This window comes from Zeus faber (genome assembly GCF_960531495.2).
Source record: "Zeus faber genome assembly, chromosome: 14".
NCBI lineage: Eukaryota > Metazoa > Chordata > Actinopteri > Zeiformes > Zeidae > Zeus > Zeus faber.
The window spans coordinates 32,203,064-32,227,011 of record NC_137200.1 but is presented as its reverse complement, the minus strand read 5'-3'; the positions used below and the strand labels follow the sequence as shown (position 1 = coordinate 32,227,011).

General features: G+C 42.2%; 1 protein-coding gene across 1 annotated transcript; it reads left to right on the top strand.

The window, feature by feature from the left end:
• Positions 1–10,993: 10,993 nt before the first annotated feature.
• LOC307240048 (uncharacterized protein) lies at positions 10,994–17,554 on the top strand (the record flags this gene model as incomplete). Its single annotated transcript, XM_080013623.1, has 3 exons — positions 10,994–11,156; positions 14,525–14,710; positions 16,709–17,554. The coding sequence occupies 3 exons, from the start codon at positions 10,994–10,996 to the stop codon at positions 17,365–17,367; spliced, it is 1,008 nt and encodes a 335-aa protein (XP_079869749.1). The 3' UTR covers positions 17,368–17,554.
• Positions 17,555–23,948: the final 6,394 nt, after the last annotated feature.

Genomic DNA, 23,948 nt, shown 5'->3' with positions numbered 1-23,948 from the left:
CCAGGACCAGCGCCAATAGACCTACACTCCGCCCAAAACGGCCCGCCCTGCAGGAGAGCTGGCAGAACCCCCATGCCCACCGACAGCCCTGGAAGGCACCCGGTGGCATTCTCCGCAGCCCCGCCAGGTCACAGCATGCCAGAAACCACTAGGGGCAAGCCGCCAGGACTCAAGCCCAGCTGGCAGGGGGCCCACCCAGCCGCCCCCCCCCAACCAACCACGCCCCCACACCAACCCACCAGCGACCCGCCACCCTAGAAAACAATATGTGCTGCGATTCCTCCAAACAAATTGAACCCGAGTTACTTGCATCCCTCCTGCCCCACAGACCCGTAAGGGCAGGAGGAGTGGTGTAGTGTTGTTGGGAGTAAGATTTGTGTGCCAGTGTATGTGCTCTAGGCTACTATGAGTGGAATTAAAATTTTGGAATGGATGAGAAGCACGTTGGGGCAGGAGCATGACGGGCAGGATCGCAGCCACCCGCCACATCCCCGACCACATAGCTCACACCCCACCCGTTCACAAACCCTAGGTTGTTGTGTGGTGTATGTGCCAAGTATGAGTTTTGGCACAGGGAGAGATAAGTGATGCGCAACCTGACCTGCTGCAGGGGCGCAGCAGGTCAGGGAGCGGCCACGAGCATGCCCACCTCCCACCTGGATGCAACCAACGCACAGCGTCCAGCTACGGGCACAGAGTGGCCCGCCATGCCGGGCAGCTCTGTGCCCCCATCAGGCCCCTGTTCACGCATGCAGACCACGGAGCAGAGTGCGGCAGAGGGCCCTCCCACCCACAGCCCGGCCCCCCAACGATGAGTGTCCCGTGCATCAAGAGCACCAGAGGACAGGTATCCAGGCAGCCCGATGCGAGGACACGGGTCTGCCCCCCACATTCACTAGGTTTCCCCCGGCATCTATGTCGGGAAGACGCCGATATACAGTAACTATCGAACAACTGAGAAATGTCTGATGGGCTCTCAGTTGCTCTTTGTTGTTTCTCAAAATATTTCCAAGCATTTCCTATTCCCACTTCCACCCTTTCTTATAATAGCCTATCTACATAATGAAGCTGAAGCATATGGATTGTCTGTTTTGTTGTTTTTTTCTACTCAAAGTAAGAAAGAAATGGACACAGACTTGTTAAAACATCAAGGAAATTAGATCAGAAAGCCGCCCGTTGACTGTTTGAAGAGGGGAAATACATTTTTCAAAGGGCCAAATGGAGCAGAGGCAGGGTTGAGGGACCTGCGTTTTCCAAAATAAGACTGCCACTGGATTGGTTATTCTTGTGATGAAGAATAAAAGCATTTTAGCGGTTATGCACACTGTACAGGTGCTCCTCACTTAACGACCGAGTTCCATTCCTAGGACCAGGTCGTTAAGCAAGTTGTTTAATAGGCGAGGACCCGTGTTATTTCACGGTAAGGGGGCGTGGCAATTGAGAACGCTAGTGTAGTGAATACACTTGCGGGAATATACATACTGCGGGAATGAGACAGACTGGGAATGATGATAAAATTAGATGTATATAGTGTAAATAGTGTATATAGTATGTAAAGGGTGAAGTGATGAGATGCTTGGTATTGCAAGCAATGTACAATACAGACTGGTCAGAGAGCTGGTCGTAAGTCCGAAAGGTTGTTAAATAGGTAGGTTGTACCTGTGTATTTCATTGTTTCATTATTCTACACGTTGTAACGGACACTGAAAACCTGAATTTTGAACCATGGAAAGAGTGATTTGGCAGCATCTCGTTTTTTTCCTGAAAATTGCTTTTTAAAGCAGCACTACAGGCGTTCAGGGGGGTGGGTGGGTGGGAATGAAAGAGGTGCCATTCTCCATATTGAGTGTACCATCAAGGTGATTTTGAAGCTGTTATTTTAAGGCAAAAAAGTTACGTATTGTTGCTTTAATAAAGATGAAACATGAAACAATTAAATAACACAGAATGTGCCATTGCTTGCGACAGTTGGATCATCCCATAGTTTCACATCCCAAAATATGTTTGAACATGACGAGAGCTATTTTTTCCACATAGCGACTTTTTTGCTATCTATCAGTGATAAAAAGTGACATGTTTCTCTCTCTGGTATCTATGGTATGGTATCTATGGTGTAATATTCATCACATCATATATTCATGTACATAAACACTGGTCATTTTCTGAGAGCTTGAAACATAAACCCCAGTGGGTGTTTTTCTCTGTAAGGGCAGCAGATATGTCATAGTTTAATAAGTTACTCCATTAGAATGAAACGATCGGTAGGAAACAGGTGTAGCTTTATGGAAGGGGATTCACAGAGTAATCTCAGAATTTTTTAAATAAAACCAGATTTGTCAATTTAATCTCAGAATTTGTAGTCAGCTGACTGCTGCTGCGTCATAGGCAGTGTTGAATGATGAAATGTGCAATCAAGTATTCAAGTAGTACTATTATACAACATATTTTAGCACATCAACAATTATTATAGGTCACCTATTTCAAAATAATAGTTATTATTATTAACGTTGATGCTGAATGTTACCATATTCGTATCAATAAATCAGTTTTTATGGAAGTGAATTCTGCGTACTTTTTTTGCACTTTGCAAAGAAAAGTAATTTTAAACTCTCATGCATGTAAAATGGCAAAAGTCCGACTCAGCAAACAAGTCGCTGTGTGGGAAAAAAACAGCTCTCGTCATATTCAAACATATTTTCGGATGCGAAACTAGGAGATGGTCCAACTGCCGCATGCGATGATGCATTCTGTGTGAATTTGGCTTTACTGTTAATAACGATTTACATGTGCATTCAGTCTGATCACCATATCTTAAAGGAACAGTTTAAATACATGTATTGCTTCTTTATATGCTGAAAAAGCATTTGACAGAGTTAATGGACATATTTCTTTTCAACCCTCAACAAATTTAGCTTTTGAGAGTTGCTCATTTAATGGATCAGAATCCTGTACAATTCCCATCTGCTTGTTTACCCTTAACATTACTCCAATGCTCAAATCCATTGAAGAAGACCTCATTCGATGGAACAACCTACCCATCTCATTTGGTAGCAATTGGTAGGAAGGCAGCAGTGAAAATGTAAAAAAAAATATAACGAAAACTTAACAATATATTTTCAATGACCCCAGACCAACCAACAGTACATTGGCTTAATACTTTAGACTCAATAATAAATACATTTATTGGAAATACAAGAAACTGAGAATTAAACAAGCAAAACTACACGACAACAAATACTGTGGAGGCCTCTCAGCCCCAAACTTCAGATTACTACTATCTAGCGAACCATCTTCAATTTATAATTAAATGGTTACAACCAGAGCAACAACTGGGCCAAGAATTGCGAGACATTAAACAAACAGAATGTCAGTGTGTCAGAATGTCAATGTCTCATGAATTATCATTATCTGATCTCCCATTCTTTACTGAATCAATAAGGAAACATAATTGTTTCAAAAACCCATTAATCGCAAAGACTCTGTCAGCCTGGTGGAGATTTCCTTAAACCTAGTAGTCACGCTCTATCTCTAAACAAATTCACGAACAACAGCCTACAACCACCTCCGATGATAGAACATCTCACTCATATCGGTAATTAAAAAAATCCCTTTTCCAAATATATACAAACTTTTATTAAATACAGATGACACTTTGTCTTGACCTACCATGGACCAAGACCTTGCTGTTCCCACCAATATCAACCTGTGGAAGCTTATTTGAAACAACACCTTTTCTATGACCCGAAACTCCAAAATGCAACTCATCTAATATAAGATTCTGCACAGAGCTCATATCACAAAACACAAAATGTTCAAAATGGGTTTTGTGGATAAAGATGTTTGTTCTTGCTGTTCCCTTAATCCCAGAGATGACTACTTTCATTTCATTCGGCTCCGCCTACCTATCTAAACATTCTGGACCAACATCAACAAGGTGTGGGTGACCCCTCCTCAGTTGACCCACCACTTAAACACCACCAACCCATTTTGATCGCCTTAACAATTGCTATGAAAACAATATTACTCAACTGGAAAAACAGATCATCTCACCACATCCCAATGGTTACATTTATTAATAGAATACATCTCAATGGAAAAACTATTGTCAATATCCAAAACCAAGGTTGATTAATTTAATGAAATATGGGCTACTTTTATCACTGACATAACTCCATCCAATATTACTCAAGTCTTCCTAAGGCAGTGAAATAAAGCCTAAACGAATGTGTTATGTTATGACACTTACATTTTCCAATACAAAGCTTTGAGATGCAGCTACTCCTTTCAGCCACTAGAAGCTGGCAGATGGTCACTAATTGACAGTAATTGTTTAATAATGAGATAAGTACATGCATTTTGGGGTTAAGTGAAACAATTCACTGCATTATTTTAGCTCAGTCCATTATCTAGACACCTAAAGATCAGCAATCTCACTATTGTAACTATTGTACTTTCGCCACAGATACCGAAATGGAAATACCACCGAAGTTTACGGAGAACCACGTCTCGGCTCAAGGACACTTCAGCATGCACACACACACACACACACACAGACTGTTGCTCCTTAGTGGTGTGAGCTTTGGCAAGGGTAACTTCCTTCAAGTCTTTCTGCAGAGAATCAATGTTATTACCGAAGGACACATCTTCCCCTCTCTGCAGTACACTTTTAAAGATGACGTCCACCAGGATGCAAGGAACTCTGCCAAACATGAGGTAAAACGTAGGGAAGCCAGTGGTCTCGTGGGCAGTACAGTTATACATAGTCGTGAGCGTGTGATGCATCTGAGGCCAGCTTGGCTTTGTTCATGATGGGAGAGCACGAATTATGTTGCCTAGTGTGTGGTGCCATTACACATGGGGTGGTAGGCCATCGTGTGAGAATTTTTGACTTCAAAGATCTACAGGAAGTTGGCGATAAGTTCACTCTGAAATGACACTCCCTGATCAGAGTAAATATGTTGTGTGAAGCCATAGACAAAGAACTAATGGTCCCACAACTTCGGCCTGATTGGGAAACAGAAAAGCATGAGCGAGCTTCGTAAAGTGATCAACACATCCATGGTTTTGTTATTCAAGTCCTTATTATTCAAGCTGTGGCACGGTGGCCCAGTGCATTGCACTGCTGCCTCACAGCAAGAAGGTCTTGGGTTTGATTCCCACCTGGGGCGCTGTTGGCACCGTGCTCTGGGTGGGTTATCTCCCAAATAGGAGCCTTTCTGTGTGGAGTTTGCATGTTCTCCCCATGCTCACATGGGGTTTCCTCCACCTAACATCAGTAAGGACCCCCACCAAAAACATGCACACATCATCGTCTGACCAGCGATGGACACTCGTCATCAGGTACGTCAACGAATGCTGCCCATTGCTCCTGGCTGGCCCCCCAGAGGAAGGACAAGCCAGGATGGGTTAAATGCAGAGGCCTCATTTCACCGGCCACCATCCAAAGCGTGTGTGTGTGTGTTCATGTGTTGTAGTGTGGTGTGTTGATAATTAAAGATTCTTCTCTTCTCCTAGACAGACCAGAAGTCTGTGCACAGAAGTTCTAAGGGAACAGTGGTTTTGATGCTTTCTAGTAGCCCGCACCCCTCAGGTTCTGGGGTTTTCCCTATGACACAGCAGGCACATGACTTAACGTGCTCCCTCACGTCTCTCTCCATGGTAGCCCAGTGGAACCTCTGGTGAACCAGGTAGAGTGCTCTGAACTGATTCTGATGACCCGAGTCTTCACGCTAGCCTCTCACAACCTCACTCCTCAAAGATGCTTGTATGAAGTAGATAGGGTATAAACGCTGTAGCTCTAGGGAGCCTAGCACATTGTTCGCCTTTGTCTGTCCATAGATTGCACATTTTAGTCATGAAGAAAAGTGTTCTGAGGTGCATGGAAGGAGATCGGTTCTAGCTTTGGTTCTAGCTTTGTGTTCACGTTGGTACCCCAATCCAAATGCACTTGAATGTCTCTCACCGTCCACTGTTCTGCAAGTCTACATTCACTTGCGCACAAGGATGTAGCACAAAAAAAAAAAAATATATGCAGATGAAATAAATCCTGAAATAAACAAACAAGATAATAAATAAATATAAATAAGTGAATATACGCCACACGGACCGTTTCTATACACTGTATGGGTGATATGATGCTATATCATACTTTGAAGGTCTTTTATTTTTATATTCTACATCAGAATGTTAGAAACTTTATGGGTGATGTCTTGAGGTTGTGGACTTACATTCTGAGGTGGAATTATTTAATGGAAATGTGGAGTTTTCTTGTAATCCTATTCTGAATGAGTCAAAACACATACACACACGCACACAAACGCAAAGGCAATGATGACATTATAATATTCCACATTCAAGTGCAAGTCTGTCCCTAAATACAACCAATCGCAGTATCTTCGCATCAAGGGAACCCGGCTCCTGTTTTAAAGGAGCATCAAGGAACACCCGGATAAATGTGAGTCTACAAGAGGGAGGAGATGCTTATGCAATCAGGCCAGGACACAAAGGACAGAGCATTGTTGATATCATCAGCCAGCCGGCAGCTACCATGGGAGACCTAATAGATCAATAGGTCTGCCCGGATTACACCATACAGCCCACCCCCCCCCCCACACACACACAATAAATGGTTGTTCAAGTTCAAGTGTATTCATTCTGTACCATATTTTCAAGGCCTTTTGAGCTTTTAACAATCTGCATGTCACACAGCATTCACACAGGAGCCCAACGCAGTCCTAGAAAGGTGTTAAGCCATGTGGCAAAAATTCCGACCCGTTGCCAAAGAATGTGGAGGAAAGAGGAAATGTGCAGAGGGAGCACATGAGAAATGGGCACATGGTGATGAAAAAACAATATAAGAAACTGGAATTTAACCAGTTCCAAAAAAATGGAAGGACAGGACGGAAATAAAGTACTTGGGGTTAGTATGTATGAATGATGGAAGCAGCACAAACCGGGTTGATTTACATTTTCACAATTTGATTCAATACAAGAAAGTAATGAAAGAAAATGAAGCTGGAGGGAATAGTGTGATGGGTACAGGAAGATTTACATCAGTAGGAAAAGTGTAGGGTGTGAAATGGAAGATGGAGGAGATAGAAGGGAATGAAGGGGGGGAGTGATGAGGGAAAAAACAGATTATGGGGAAACCTTTTGTCAAAGTATAATGGAAGAAAGATGTAAAGGAAAGCAGCTCCAACATCTACTTTTATTTGGAAGGTAATAAAAAAAACCTGTAATTTGCTCAATTCACCACCTCATCCACCTGATGAAAGCAAATGAACAGAATGTAGTTGTGATATAATATAGAGAACATTGTAAATGAAAAGTCCTTATACAGAGTGTAGTACAGTACAGGAAGAGTGCACTTCCATGTTATTTCTTGTTTGCTCGTGTTCAACTCCCATCATGTTTAAAGTGTGATGTGCGCTACTCGCCGCCAGATGACACTCATTCACATTATGGCAATAATAATAACATGGTAATCAATGATCAATTGATAAGAATTCAAATAATAAACATCCAGTCACACGGAACATGTGACAGCGGAACTAGTGTAGTTCCCTGCGGAACATTTTCAGCAGCGCACCGGAATTCCGGAAGCTCGTTAGCTTCGTTTAGCTTCGTTTGGCTTGTTTACGTTCCCCGCAGCAGTTCTCCGTCCCCGTGTTAAAATGTGGAGGTTAGAAACCCTGAGAGCAGATATCAACCGTCCACTGGCTGCAGCTGTGGAGGAGATTTTAGGATTATTTGAAAAAACAATCTCAGAATACGAGGAGAAAGTTTCTCGTTTACAAGAAGAAAACAATGAGCAACGCGAGTTACTGGACGCTGCACTGAGTCCCCGAGTGGTGCTGCACAGAGCAGGTCTGGAACCATTCTTGATTTCATTAATAATCATTTCATAGGTAATAAATATAAAACCTTCAATCGTTGTGAGGGAGGGGGGCTCCCATCATCCTTTGCTGCTCGAGCTCAACTAGATCCCGGCGAGGTCCCATAGATGTTGTGGTAAGACCACATTTATTATCACATTTTATTATTCTCTTTATACTGGGGGAAAACAACAAATTGATAACAAATTTAATGGAGGAATCCACACGATATATGTAATTTATTTTTAAATCTATGATTTAGATTAAGTCATATACAATACACAAATACCGTTACAGTTATACTCTGTAGACCAATGTGTGCAAAAAAGGAATGGAGCAAAATGCAATGTAAAGTGAGTTTAACTATATGCAGGTTATATAATATGATATGATAAACAATATAGTATACAAAATATGTGACCCACCGCAGACTTTAGGTACATTTGGTGGCTTTTGACTCTTTTTTCGCATCATTGGAAGTGAAGAATCAGAGCTTCAAAACAAGGTGTCACTTGTGCAAATCAAGCCAATATTTTTAAAGCTATGACTTGTTAATGACAAGGGTGTGGCAAACTGTGATTCAGAGATAATCACCTTCAAAGTTTTCCCCCACACTTGGCTTTATTCACCCAGCTCCCAGAATGGAAATGGTTGCAGGACCAACAGAGCCTAGCTAGTTGTCACATGGCTACTTGACATCCTGCTGAATGGGGAAATCCCTTCATTGTTCTTGTGTTTTGAGGGAATGTTGCACAGCGTCATCAACACACAACATCTTTTGTTATTAAAAAGTATTTGATTTAACAGTAAGAATATACATGTTTTATAAAAGCAGAATTATTTAGGAGTTTAAAAGTGCGGACAACACAACAAAATGTAGAGTCTATTAATAATTAGAATCTCTGTATATCAGCCTTGGCGTGTCATTTAATATATGAATCAGAATCAGAAATACTTTAATAATCCCAGGGGGAAATTACTTTTGTTACAACTCCAAATCTACATACAACATATTTACATACAACTTATTTTTTATTTTTTTGTATATGTATGTGACAAATAAACCTCTTGAATCTTGAAAGTATACAGGTACATCTCATAAAATTAGAATATCATGGAAAAGTTCAATATTTTGTCACTTATTTCAGAAAGTGAAACCCATATATTATATAGATTCATTACACAGAGTGAAATATTTCAAGCCTTTTATTACTTGAAATTTTCATGATTGTGGCTATAGATAATGAAAACCCAAGGTTCAGAAAATTTGAATATTACACAAGATCAATAAAAAACCTAAACAGAAATGTCAGGCTTCTGAAAAGTATGTTAATTTCTATGCACTCAATACTTGGTTGGGCCTCCTTTTGCATGTATTACTGCATCAATGCGGCGTGGCATGGAGGCGATCAGCCTGTGGCACTGCTCAGGTGTAATGGTAGGTTTCTTTGATAGCAGCCTTCAGGTCATCTGCATTGTTGGGTCTGGTGTCTCTCATCTTCCTCTTGACAATACCCCATAGATTCTCTATGGGGTTCAGATCAGGCGAGTTGGTTGGCCAATAAAGCACAGCGATTGAACCAGCCTATGATTATGTAGCCTACTGACCCAGACTGAGAGACCATTTAAAGGCTCAGGAAACCTGTTTTGAGTTAATTAGCTGATTAGGGTGTGACACCATGACTTTCCAATATTGTACTTTTGCACAATATTCAAATTTTTTGAGACACTGAATTTTGGGTTTTCATTATCTATAGCCACAATCATCAAAATTTCAAGAAATAAAGGCTTGAAATATTTCACTCTACATGTAATGAATCTATTTTATATATGGGCGTCACTTTCTGAAATGAGTGACAAAAAAAATATTGAAATTTTTCATGAAATTCAAATTTTATGAGATGTACCTGTGTATATATGTTGGATGCAAAATATAAATCATACAAATATGATATACTCAATACAAACAGGTTTACAGTCATATACCTAATCACATTGTATCTTACAATACAAAAGTTTGTATGAGTTGGGCTGTACATTTTAAGCCAAGGGAAGGTCATAGAAAGAGAGAAGACATCAAGGGGAGTACTTAACACACAAATTTCACCAGTATCATAACGTTTGTGAAAAAGGTAACATTTTCAAGAGTTATACCAACTATTTGAGTGTTCACCTAAAGGGCTTAGATTTTGTGAATTTGCAGTTGTGGATATGAAATTTTGCTTAACCTTTGACCTACCTGTTTAACGACCGTTCTGACTTACAACCAGCTCTCCGACCAGTCTGTATTGGGCTCTGCATACAATACCGCGGTGTGCGCACTGTGTGCACGGCCTCTCAGCATCAAGCATCTCATCGCACATCACCTTTATATACTATTTACACTATATATATATATATATATATATATATATATATATATACACACACACACACACACACACACATCTCATCACCATTCTCAGTCAGTCTCATTCCTGCAGTCTGTCAGTATTCACTACCTTAGCGTTCGCAATCACCACGCCCCCTTATAATCGTCCTCACTTATCGACCAATTCACTTAACAACCTGGTCCAAGGAACGGAACTCGGTCATGAAGTGAGGAGTACCTGTATTACATTTATGATATGAATTTCTTTATCCAATCTGTTTATCAAAATCAACAAATCAAAAAAAATGTCCAGTGTAAAGAGCGAACACATTAAATGTGGTATTGATACAACAATCTCGGGGAGCTAGTGGAGCTCACGCAGCAAAGGATTCTGCTGCTACATCAACTAACTCTTCTCTGGAGAGAAGATCTGAAAGATGTTACTGAAGGTTCAATTTCTGCTTGGTCTCACTGTCCTAGTTTTCCTCCCTGTGTCTGTATGGCAGCGTTCCCTCCAGAGCTCCAGCAGCTCTCTCTCTGTAAAGAGGAGCTTCCCCCTGAGCAGCGGGAATGGAGCCCCAGTCGGGGCCAGGAGGAGCCAGAGCCCCCACGCATTAAGGAGGAAGAGGAGGAGTTCCCTGTGAAGAGGGAACATGATGAAGAGTGCACTCAGTGGTTCCAGCTTCATCAGCCCCAAACTGAGGAGAAGAGAGAGGCAGAACCTGTAGCCAGCACCTCAACTGAACAGATGGAAACAGAAGTAGTAGAAATAGAAGTAGAAGTGGATCCAGAAGATCCAGCTGCTGCTTTAGAACCAAGTGGTGCTGAGCAGCTCCTCTCTTCACACTGTTCTGAACCCGAGACTGAAGACAGTGATGGAGGTTGGAATGAGACCACAGAACCTCCATCAGGTAACTGTTTGTTTTTCTTCTCCCACCAAGCTCTTCTGAGTCAGTTCCGACTTCACTGTTCGCTCCTTTTTTTCATATTTACTGACCAGGGCTTGACATTCACGCTTTCTGGGGCAAGTAAAGTCAAAGTCAGATTAGAGACGAATGTACAGAGCTGAAACGTACCTGGTGGGAGGAGGAGAAGACAGGCACTTTCAGTAATGTTGCAGTCCTGCCATCCTGCATGCATTTTGTTTACCAACCACGCAATTCTTGGTCAAAATACCCAGGTACAAAATGTCGGCTGAAACTATACAAAAACATAATTAATAATTTAATTATGGAAATCAATCAATGCAAAAAAATACCGTACATTTTTTGGGTCTTTAAACTATATGTAAAATGGGAAGTGGGGGAGTTATAATAAAGCACTTAAATGTGACCGTAATGTTAACATTTAAAACGTGAGACTCACCAATCGATCGGCCGATGACCCGAGTTGGTAGGTTTTCACTGGCCGAATACTTTGAGGAGTTGATAAATGAAGAAAATGAGAGGGAGAGAAGAGTGGATGATGTAGGGTTAGTGGATCAAGAGGTGCAGCAAATTAGCAAGGATGAGGTGAGTCAGTATTAAAGAAGATGAAGAGTTGAAAGGCAGTTGTCCCTGATGACATACCTGGTGAAGCATGGAAATGTTTAGGTGAGATGGCGGTGGCGTTCCTAACGAGACTGTTTAACACCATCCTGGAAAGGGGGAGGATGCTGGAGGAGTGGAGAAGAAGTGTACTGGTACCCATCTTCAAGAATAAGGGAGACGTACAGAGCTATAGTAACTACAGGGGAATAAAGTTGATCAGTCACAGCATGAAGCTATGGGAAAGGGTAGTGGAGGCTAGGTTAAGAGGAGAGGTGGGGATCAGCGAGCAGCAGAATGTTTCATGCTAGGAAAGAGTGTGGCAGATGCAATGTTTGCTTTAAGAACATTGATGGAAAGGTACAGGGAAGGCCAGAGGGAATTGCACTGCTTCTTTGTGGACTTAGAGAAAGCATATGATAGGGTGCAGAGAGAGGAAGTGTGGTATTGCATGAGGAAGTCGGGGGTGGCAGAGAAGTACGTATGAGTGGTACAGGATATGTATGAGGGCAGTCAGACAGTAGTAAGGTGTGCAGTAGGCATGACGAAGGCATTCAAAGTGGAGGTGGGACTGCATCAAGGATCAGCTCTGAGCCCTTTCTTGTTGCAGTGGTGATGGACAGGTTAACAGATTACATTACATATAGCAGAAGCTTTTTATCCAAAGCGACTTACAATTATTCACACACCGACGGACGCAGCCATCAGGAGCAATTAGGGGTTAAGTGTCTTGCTCAAGGACACTACAGCATGCTAGCAGGAGGAGCCTGGACGTGATCTGTAGCGAGAGTAAAGAGCAGGTTGAGGAGATCCTGGAGAAGTGGAGGCATGCATTAGAATGAAGAGGAATGAAAGTCAGCAGGAGTAAGACCGAATACATGTCCCTGAGTTGGAGGGAGGGCGGCAAAAAGCTGAGAATGCATGGAGTGGAGGTGGAGAAGGTGGATGAGTCCAAGTACTTGGGGTTGACCATCCAAAGCACGGGGAGTGTGGGAGAGGTGAAGAAGAGAGTACAGGAAGGGTGGGAGTTGAGGATGTTGAGATTTTCATTGGGAGTGACTAGGATGGACAGGATTTAGAATGAGTACATTAGAGGGACAGCTCAGGTTGGACAGTTTGTGGAAAAGTGAGAGAGGCCAGATTGAGATGGTTCGGATACATGTGTCGGAGAAATGAGAGTTACATTGGGAGAAGGATGCTGAGGATGGAGCTGCCAGGCAAGAGGAAAAGAGGAAGGCCAAAAAGAAGGTTTATGGATGTGGGGAGGGAGGACATGCAGGCGGTTGGTGTAAGGGAGGAAGATGCGCAGAACAGAAGGCATTGGAGAAGTCATTAATGAACAATAATAAATAGTGTCAAAATCTGCAATCTCACTATTGTGGCTACTGAAAATTTAGCAGTATGTGCAGCTGTCCTATCACGTGGCTGTGATCAGATCATGGGATGTATTTCTCATTGATGTACAGCAGATATACCTGAGGACATCAAAATTAACACGGACATAAAATTCAAAATGAGCAGACAACAATGTCAAAGTTATTTAATAGTCAATGTTTTATTATGAACATATAATTTAATAAAAATCTTAATCGGCCAAGAAATTTGCAATAGGTACATCTCTAGTTGGTAAACATGTTGGTGTAATTTTACGAGATGATGCATTTCAAGGGGTATATCCTAATAAGATGAATGTGTTTACTGTATATTGTATACACATGAATGTGTATACTGTATATAGTATGACTATAAATATGTATACAGTATTTAGTATTACTATATAAATGTGTATACTATATATAGTATTACTACATGCATGTGTATAATGTATATAGTTAGCTGTAGTAGCTCACATACGATGTGATGAGCCTCATTACTAGACGGCTACGGTGTGAATAACTGATGGAGTCATTTAGCTGCAGTAACTCAACCACCACAAAGACTCCCTGTTACACTGTTGTGGTCAAATATTTTCCCACGGTTGGGAGGTCTGGTTGAAAAGTTTTGGTCATCTGGATCATCCATTACATTACAATAAATGCTCTATCGCAAGCATTTATTGTAACTATGAAATATTTTGTTTATGTTTATTCCATTACAAAACATTATTTATTATAATTTAATGAAACTGGACTCAATTAACATCCTCTGAAATAAAATTACACAATTATAATGAAAGCAAGGCATTTGATGGAAAAAATAAAATCCTATCCTATTGTTTTAAATTTTACTTTTCTTGCTCCATCTTCTAACGGAGTGAAGAGCATTTGAATGGTTCAGAATTCTCATTTGGCTTTGTTTACTGGTGAGATCTATACCTCTAAATTGTTATAGATTACTTAGCCAAGATTGCGTTTAGAGTGGTAGATCTCTGGCGATGGGGGGGGTGTTTGCAGGTGATTGTCCCTACCTCAATATTTAGAACACATGCATTTGTCCCCCCCAATAAAACAGTTTTGTGTTTTATTTTACATGAATAGACATTTCCACCATAAATTGATGCAGAAAAGGCACAAATCGTTGCATAAGATTTCACCAGAATGCCAATTTCCTGGCAGAGGACCCCCCACTTAATGTGTCATCCAACTTCCTGTTGTGAAGTTTCCAACACTTTGGCAGCCTGTAGATCTGTCAGATCTAGGGTTGCAAACTCTGTACAGATCTGCCCCATACCGTTAAAATGATTATAAATGTAGAAAGCTTATAAAAATGTCTAAAGTAGAATTCTTTCTGTGTATCTGTATTTTTACCTACAGACCTTCATCAGCGCTCTGATGATGAAGAGAGCGCTCATCAAAGTCAAACTGAGGAGAACAGAGAGGACGGTGGAGTTTCAGAAACAGTCAGTAGCTCAGATCCAGATTCTGATTTAGATCCAACTAGTGCTGAGCAAACTGACCACAGTGATGAAGATTGGAAGGAGACGAGAGAACCTCAGTCAGGTAACCTTTAGTTTTTCTCCTACAATCTGTTCCGTCCAAAATTTATTGGAAATCTTTACATAGATCTCTGGTAAAAGTCCTCCATTCAAAATTATACTTAAATGTGCACTATGTAGTGTTGGATGTGCAGTTTGATAGATAATTCCGGGGGATAGTTCCCGGCGGAGAGTCAGTGTGTAAAGAGAGGGAAGAGAGCGAAGCCTCGCAGGTAATAAAAGTCTTCTTGGCTTTTTACAGAGGTTCCATCTGCGTCTCTTTCTTTGTGTCTGTCTGATCGACCCCACCAAGTGTCACATCATAATTTAAGTGTAAGCTACAACTGTAATTGTTGAAATTGGTCAGTGCTTGTGCATGCAGTGCATGTTTGTACAGTATTGCATTAATTCTCTGTTTACATAAATGCTTGTTCTTTGTATTTACAACGGGTCTTGATCAATAAACAATTCCAACAGCAGCTGAAGTTACAAAGGTAGACTCAAATAAAACCCATTTAAAATGATTATGCTCTCTGCAAAAACATTTATATGTAGTTTAAGTGATTAAAAAAAAATATTTTTCTATTTTTATCTTGTTTTAGTGAAAAAGCTTGTGCAGCTGACATGGCCAATGGAGCTCCAACAATGTATTAACATGGATTTAATAGGAAGGGTTCACTTTAGGCAGGCCACTCCCGCACGCTGCACAACAGTTCGGTGGACATCTATCGTGATTCCGGCCTAGATAATACCGCTTAACACGTGTGCGTATTGAACCGTAAGGGGCGTACTGAGCGGTTCCATAACATACTGTATACCGTTGCATCCCTACCTAGTACCTTTCCTACTCTGAAGATAGTTGTATAGTCATAAAGAACCACTTACAATAACTCGGTCCTTTGGATGACCTGTGGAATGACAATAGCACAGCATTTCTCTTATGCTTTAATGGCCGCCATCAATCCCCCCTCTTCAGAGGACTATTATACCATGTGTTGGTCAACTAAACAACTAACCATCATTGCTTCTGTAAGAGGGGGATAACCACCACAGGTGAAACATGGAAACAAACAAGTATTTCAGAAAACATGATTAACTTGTCAAAAATTCTAACAATAATTATGGTACGTGGCCTCTTCTTGTTACAACTTAAGCAATAAAGCAGAAGAAAAGAGAGGTGACGTGTGTGTGTGTGTGTGTGTGTGTGTGTGTGTGTGTGTGTGTGTGTGTGTGTGTGTGTGTGTGTGTGTGTGTGTGTGTGTGTGTGTGTGTGTGTGTGTGTGTGTGTGTGTGTGTGTGTTTGTACAGAATTGATCCCCAATTAATTCTGGTGTATGAGGTCAGAAAGTTAGTGTCTTGGGTAAGCAAAGAGGCTCCACATCCACCCATGGGCCACGCAGACGTCTGACACCCCCAACTGCAAAAACATCCTGATCCCAAAGAACCACAGAAGTACTCCATGAACAACCCCACAAGAACCCCAAACCCACAGAGAAGACCAACACTCGCAATGGCGAGCTGTCAAAGAGGGGCCCTGGAAGGCACATGGAGCACTGCGCTCTCCGCAGCCGGACATCACCCAGCACCAAAGGCAAGCTGCCAGGACCTGAGCAAAGCTGACAGGGGGCCACCTAGCTGCCCCTCAGCTCACCACACACCCACGACCCACTCACCCCAGAAACCCCAGTGCTTAATGTGCACTCATTGTCTGTGGGGTAAAAATTGCAGGCCGTGGGGCATGAGATGACCAAGCATGTCCAACCCAAACCACACACATCCATCTTATTGGAGGGGAGCGGTTTTTATCTTAAATATATGTACTACTACTCTGACTCTTTTAATTGTGCAAACTTCTATCAATTTGCCATTGCTGTTTACTCATTTTGTGTCTGATCTTGAAGGATTATTGTCGGAGTTTATATTTTTGTGTGCGTCCACTCCTTTCACCCCACATCTTAATTACTGGAGCCCTTTCAGAATTGTTGTAATCCGTTGTTTTTACTCCCTCTCTATTTTTTTTAAGGAGTGAAATCCCAGTCGGCCCAGACTTTGAGATTTGCCTGTCCTGGATGTCAGTACTGCTTCACATCTCAGATCTTCCTCCATCAACACATTAAGAAGAGTCACAGTGAGCTTCATGTCAAACAGCTGAGAAGTGGAGAGATCAGAGCAGAGAGTCTCCCCTCTGCAGCGTCTCAGCCAATAAGAACCTCTGGAACCACCAGGACACAGAATGCCAGACCAGGAAGTCACAGTTGTGACCAGTGTGGAAAAACCTTCAGGTGGCCAAGTCGTCTCAAACTCCATCAGCGTATTCATTCAGGAGATAGACCGTATCAGTGCCTGCAGTGTGCTAAGAGTTTCAGGAGAGAAAGTCATCTCAAAGTACATCAGCTTAGTCATTCAGTGGAGAGACCCTACAAGTGTCTGCAGTGTGCCAAGAGTTTCAGGACAAAAGGTGTTCTGAATATGCATCAGCGCATTCACACAGGAGAGAAGCCCTATCATTGTGAACAGTGTGGAAAGAGCTTTAATGCACAATATAAACTCAGAGAACATCAACGTGTCCACACAGGAGCTAAACCGTACGGCTGTGCACAGTGTTTGAAGAGTTTCACTTGGTCCTGGCAGCTGAAGACACATCACTGCGTACAAACTGTAGATGAAACCTCCTTATGTTGATTCTGGAGTGTTTCCAACCAACAAGTGTTTGGATCCCATCCCCAGAGCTGTTACTGTAGAGCTTTGTGGAACCTCTCCTAGAAATCAGAGCATTTGTTCTATACATTTATTGCAGTCAGTGTGTACAATTAAATAAATAACTATTAATTGAAACCAAGCAGGTGTATACCCCCCACAGGCACATTAAAGGGCACCTACTGTCAGCCTCAAGGTTCTTTCTTAGTCACCAGAAAGTACTGCAGATGGTAACACAGACAAATGCAAAAGTAACAGGTTTCATGAACAGTCATTTGTTGCTTATTCTGTATGAAAATAAATAGAATTTTAATAATATTTTAAATATATCAAAATGTTTTGCTGCTGACCCCGTTTTTAGTTTGAAGACTCCGGGATGGTGTTTTAGTCGGGACAGACGGGAACAGAGATGTTTAAAAACTATGACGCAGACGCCCATGTTTGCTTCCTGAGTGGATCTGATCAGTTAGGACATTTCCTTCCCTGATAGGTGTCGTCCCTATCAAGTACCCCTTTTCCGTAAAAAGAAAAAAAGGCGTCACGTGAACTGTCAACAACAGCAGCATTATCAGCCCTACATGGAGCACTGGTTTTGGGTGAGGCCAGGAAGAAAGAGTTCCCGGTGGGATCATTTTATCAATAAAAGTTCCTGGGGAATGGCAAGAAAACTTTTGGATGTCCAGATGAGACCTGATCAACCTAAGGGAAAGACTATGTCCGCATGTGGAATGAGCAACAACAAAATTGATGGCGCCTGTGGATGTACTTACAAAGGTGGCATGTACGTTGTATAACCTGAGTGATGAGGGATGACTCTGGAAAACTGCTAATGTATTTGGACTATCTCGACAAGTTTCAGTCATCATATGACAACTCTGTAAGGCCATCTACATCTTCCTGGGTCCAGACAGCGTCAAAACACCTGAGTATAGTGCCCAAAGTAAAGGATCTTGTCAATTTCTACCAAATTCTGGTATTATACAATGCTTGGGGGCAATTGACTGCACACAAATCAAAGTAAAATGACCCCTAGCTAAATGAAGACTACCCACAGGCCGGGTCGTGCACACCATGTGTTTATTTGCCAACTCTAAATAGAGTGGTAAACCTAAAAGATGGGATAATTCACTCCTTGCCTAAAGAATTGGTGGATGGCAAAATTGTGTTTCTGATGGATGATCCAGCTTATTCCCTGATGCCGTACCTCATGAAGGAATTCCCCAATGGCGGAGGTACCCCACAGGAGCAGTTTTATCACTTTGCAAGGTACACATGGTGATCAAATGTTCATTCGTACATTTAAAGGCACGGTTTGTGGCTTTGAAGAGTGCGACGGACATAAGCATTGAGGAGCTTCCTTTTGTTATTTATACTTGTTTTGTTCTGCACGACTTTTGTGAAGTTCACAAAGAAACGAAACAAATAAATCATAAATGCTGCTCTCTAGTATGACAGGGACGTCTAGCCACCCAGCAGAGCTACTAGTGTGAGAACAGCCAACAACAAAAGGAAGGAAAAACGAGTGAGACGTGTTTCTTGACCCATAATGAAGTAAAACTTTGATTTCTTACTCTTAATTTTTTAGACCTAGGCTATAGTAACCTATTAGTATTGGAGTACCTTTGTTAGTAGCTACTGTAAATAAAACCACTTAAGTTAACCGCATTTGAAAAATGATTTTTGTTCTGCAAATTTGTCTGTGTTTGAGTGAGTGCTTGTGTGGGGAAGAATAGAGGTAGGTCTTAGCTTAAGTATCAAACAAGACCTTTTTATTATAGGAAGTGCAATAGGAAGTAAAATTAACCATAAACTAGAAACTTCTGAACTTGGTAAAATAACTATATAGAAATATGAAAACAAGTGTCCAATCAAGTGTGACAAAAACAAATAGGGCAAAAACGTTGTATACCTGTGCAAATATCAAATAACTATAAACATACATTAAAGCCCAAAACACAAGGATTCAAAAGGTGCAATTGTAGGCTCTTAGCCTACATTGACACACAAACATCAACGCTGCTTCAAAGTGTGAACCACAGCGAAAAGCTCAGATGGGTTTTACAGATCATTTACAGATGGGTATAGTCTCTGTAATCACTGTTCAGTGAATCACTGCTGTGTTTGCCATGTGCTGGCAAATTGTACTCCTGGAGGGGCCCTCCTGTGGGCCTGTGCCTGTATGAATAGTAGGTCTGGTGAGTGGTGTGCAGTGAGAATGAGACATGAGTGGTACCTGAACCTACACTATGCTGCACCAGCAGCTCAATATATATATTAGGGCTCGACGATGGTCAAAAATGTTATCACAATGTCTTTTTAGGTTTAGTGATCGATGTTGATAACTATTATGATGTAATAAGTTTAAGTTTTTGTTTTAGATGTATTCTCATGGCTTTACCTAATACACTGAATAAATAAAAATATAATAGAAAATATGTAAACGAAAAAGATAAATAATTTATAAATATATCATGGCAGCAGATACCCCTCTATTATCCCATTCGAAATAATATGCTTTTTATTTTTAATATTCAAAAACATGACCCGTGGGATGACAAGAGCACAGCTTTTTTGTTAAACAGGACCACCGCCAATCCACCTCTTTGGAGAACCATCTTATCATGTTTTGATCTATAAACAACTAAAAGTCATTACTTCTCCAAGAGGGGGAAGGGAGATTCACCATAGGCCAGACAGATGAACATAGGGACAAACAACAATATGGACTTGACAAAACATAAACATAGGAACATCAGATGACAAAATGTATTTGACAGAACATTATTAAAAGAAATTGGACAAACAATTATGGCGTTTCATCCTGTGAAAACTATGGCAGTAAAGGAGAGAAAGTCTCTGAGGTGTGCACCTTCAAGCGGCGGAGAAGCCCTGAAGGAGCATAAACCTGTTGCAGAGAGCACAAAGTGACCCTGAACCCCTGAGGACCACATGCCCAGAGCCAGGCCCCACAGCTGACAGACTGCCAGGACCGCCTACCCTGTGCAAAGGCGAACACACAAAAAACAAAAAAATAATAATTACATGTGGTTTAATGAGTCAAATATAACTCAAACAAAAAACACAATATTTTCTCGCAATATCAACTTGTACTCCCAATCCCTCTGGCAACCCTTCCCTCGCAACACAAAATGTGTGTGCAACTTTCTTACACATTAGGCAGGTTAAAAACACAATTCCTTTCAAAATGATTGGGCTTCTATTTGTAGAGAAATCAAACCAAATCATTACAGCTAGGCCTATAAACTAGTGGTCGACCAATTTTGTGTAAATACTTTACATGTTAATAATAAATCCTGCATTTCTGTAAGGGGGAGACTTTCTCAACTTCCCCGACCAGACTATTTATATGACGCTGTCTATTATTTACTTTCATAGTTTATAATTATTTATTTTTCATTCATCATTTTTCATAAAAAAAGTTTCGTTTTTTGATTCCCTGTGGACATTTATTTAGTTTATACTTTGTTTTTTAAAAATAAGTGCACTGCAGAGACAATGCAAACAATAACATTAGTGTTAAATAAATGTTAATTTTAGTTCAGAAATGTCTTTCATTTGTTATAATTATTGAATTGTTGTATTTTATCACAGTGTTTCCCCTTAAATTGTTTTCAGGCCTGGTGGTACACACTCCCTAAACAGAGCAGGTGCATGGGACGGTATATCGGCGCGGTCTGCTTCGGTCAAATGGCACAGCAGGCGGTCCGCAATTTATAATTGCGCTCAAATTTTTTTTCACTCTGTATATTAAGACTGAGAAAAAAGTGATCACAAGGAGAGGATGGCGTAATAAGCTGTATTTATTACAGCTTTCATTCCGATTCATGTGATCTTTCATCACTTTCATTGTGTTGTCTCCCTCAGTATCCCCCACAGGATCCCCCAAGGGACACAGTCAAAAGCCTTCTCCAGGTCCACAAAATACATGTAGACTGGATGGGCAAACTCCCACGACCCCTTCAGCAACCCTGCAAGGGTAAAGAGCTGGTCCACTGTTCCACGTCCAGGACGGAATCCGTATTGCTCCTGCTGAATCTTAGGTTCGACAATCAGCTGGAGCCTCCTTTCCAGCTCCGTGGAGTAAACTTTCCCGGGGAGGCTGAGCAGTGTGATACCCCTATAATTGGAGCACACCCTCCGGTCCCCCTTTTTTAAAAAGGGGAACCACCACCCGTCCGCCACAGGTACTGTACCAACATCCATGTGACACTGAAGAGGCATGTCAACCAAGACAGCCCTCAAAGTGCTCTTTCCATCGCCCAACAATTCCCCAGTCCAGGTCAGCAGTTCTTCTCCCTGGCTGAACACAGCCTGAGCCAAGCTTTGCTTTCCCTTTCTGAGTCACCGAACAGTTTGCCAGAACTTCCTTGCTTCAGTGTTTTTTTTCCCGAAGCAATATTTAAACGTGATTTTTGACCAATGTTGACACCCTTATTGGTTAGACTGTGTAACATAAAAAAAAACTTTTTACCCTTTTTTAAATTTAAGTCTTTGCAATCTGGAAATGGCATTCTGTTAAAATGCGCTGTCGATTTAAATTCAGTTAATCGTTCAGCCCTACTATTACTTTTATGAGTACTATTTCATAACTATTATACCTAGCACAGAAGTGTGCTCGGAAACTGCAAAGATTCCGCTGTGAAGCTTCCGCTAAGAATATAGTCCACAGGGAGAATATAGTCTCCCTGGCTGAATCAGTGGTCCCGTCCTGTTTCGTCCTGTGCTTTGGATGTTATCATTATCCGATCTCCCATTCCTGACTGAATCTATAAGGAAACATAATCGCTTTAAAAACCTGCTTATCGCAACAACTCGGTCAGCCTGGTGGAAATTCCTCAAACTCAGTGGTCACACTCTATCTCCAAACAAATTCAGGCCAATCTGGCACAAAAAACAGACCAATAATCTAGGTCTTGGAAAAGACAAGGAATTACTCATCTGGAACACATTTTTGAAAACAATTCGCTCATATCCTTCCCAACCTTAACCCAAAGGTATAATATCGGTGGCCACGGCTTCCTTCAATTCCTCCAATTACAGCAGTCTCTAAAAGTTAAAATCAAATTGACCAACAACATTCTACAACCACCTGAAATGATTGAACATCTCACTCATATCAGTCACTTGAAAAATCCCTTTTCCAGAATATACAAACTTTTACTAAAAATAGACGACATCTTATCTTTACCTACAATGAAATGGGAAAGAGACCTTGCTGTGCCCACCGATATCAACCTGTGCAAGCTTATTTGCAACTCCAAAATGTAACTCATCCAATATAAGATTTTGCACAGAGCCCATATAACGGAACACAAAATGTTCAAAATGGGTTTTGTGGATGAAGACATTTGTTCCCACTGTTCCCTTGATACCAGAGATGACTACTTTCATGCCTTCTGCGTCTGATAAAAGCGTCTGATAAATGTAATGTAATTCTGGCTCTGCCCACCTATCCTAGCATTCTGGACCAAGATCACCAAGAAGCTATCAACCCTTCTGGGTCGCAGCGTTCCATTCTCCCCATCTATATGTCTTCTCGGTGACCTCTCCTCAGTCGACCCACCACTGAAACACCACCAACCCATTTTGATCAACCTTAACAATGGCCAAGAAAACGATATTACTCAATTGGAAAAATAGAGGTAATCTCACCACATCCCAATGGTTGCAGTTATTAATAGATTGCATCTCAATGGAAAAACTATTGGCAATATCCCAAAACCATGTTGATTCATTTAATGAAATATGGGCTACTTTTATCACTGACATAACCCCATCATATAATAGTTGAGTCTTGTCGTTCAATGTCGTTGCGCTTTGGGGCATGTGGGGGCCCTCCTGGTCTGCTGGGGCTCTGCGTTTGGGTGGCTGCCGCACGGGCCCACGGCCACATCCGTGGTGCGTGGGCCGGTGTTCTTGGGGGATCCCGGGCCCCCACGGGGGAGTTGGGTGGTCTGGGGGTTGGCGCCCGCTCCTTTGCCTGAGTTGAGCTGGCCTGTCTCCGGGGGTGGGGGGGGGGACGTGCTCCAGGGGAGTACCTGCAGCTGGCATCCGTGTGTGGGTTCTGGGCATGGTTGTGGGTTCTGGGCTGGGGAAGGGCGCCGGCGGGTCGGTGCTGGTTGGGCGTTCCGTCTGGGCCTGTCAACCTGAGTCCTGAACCTGGCTGGCTGTGCTAGACGCGGGGCTCACCATGTGGCCTCTTTCGGTGCGCAGGGTGCTCGTCGCTGGGGGGTCGGGCTGTGGGTGGGGGTGCTGTCTGCTGCCCTCTGTTCTGTAGTCCGCATGCTCGGCGGCTGGGGGCTGACCATGGCGCATGGTGGACGCACTGCGCCCTTGGCTAATCGTTGTGGGTTGGCTGCCACCAGGTATGGGAGGTGGGCGCACTGGGGCGTGTTTGGGTCCGGGGGGAGGGGGTCCACGGCCTGCTGCGCCCCTGGATCGATCCGGTCGCGACTCGCCTATCTCTCCCAGTGCCAAAACTCATACTCAGCACATACACCACACAATAGACCGAGGGCTTGCGGGATGGCGGGATGCAGGCTATG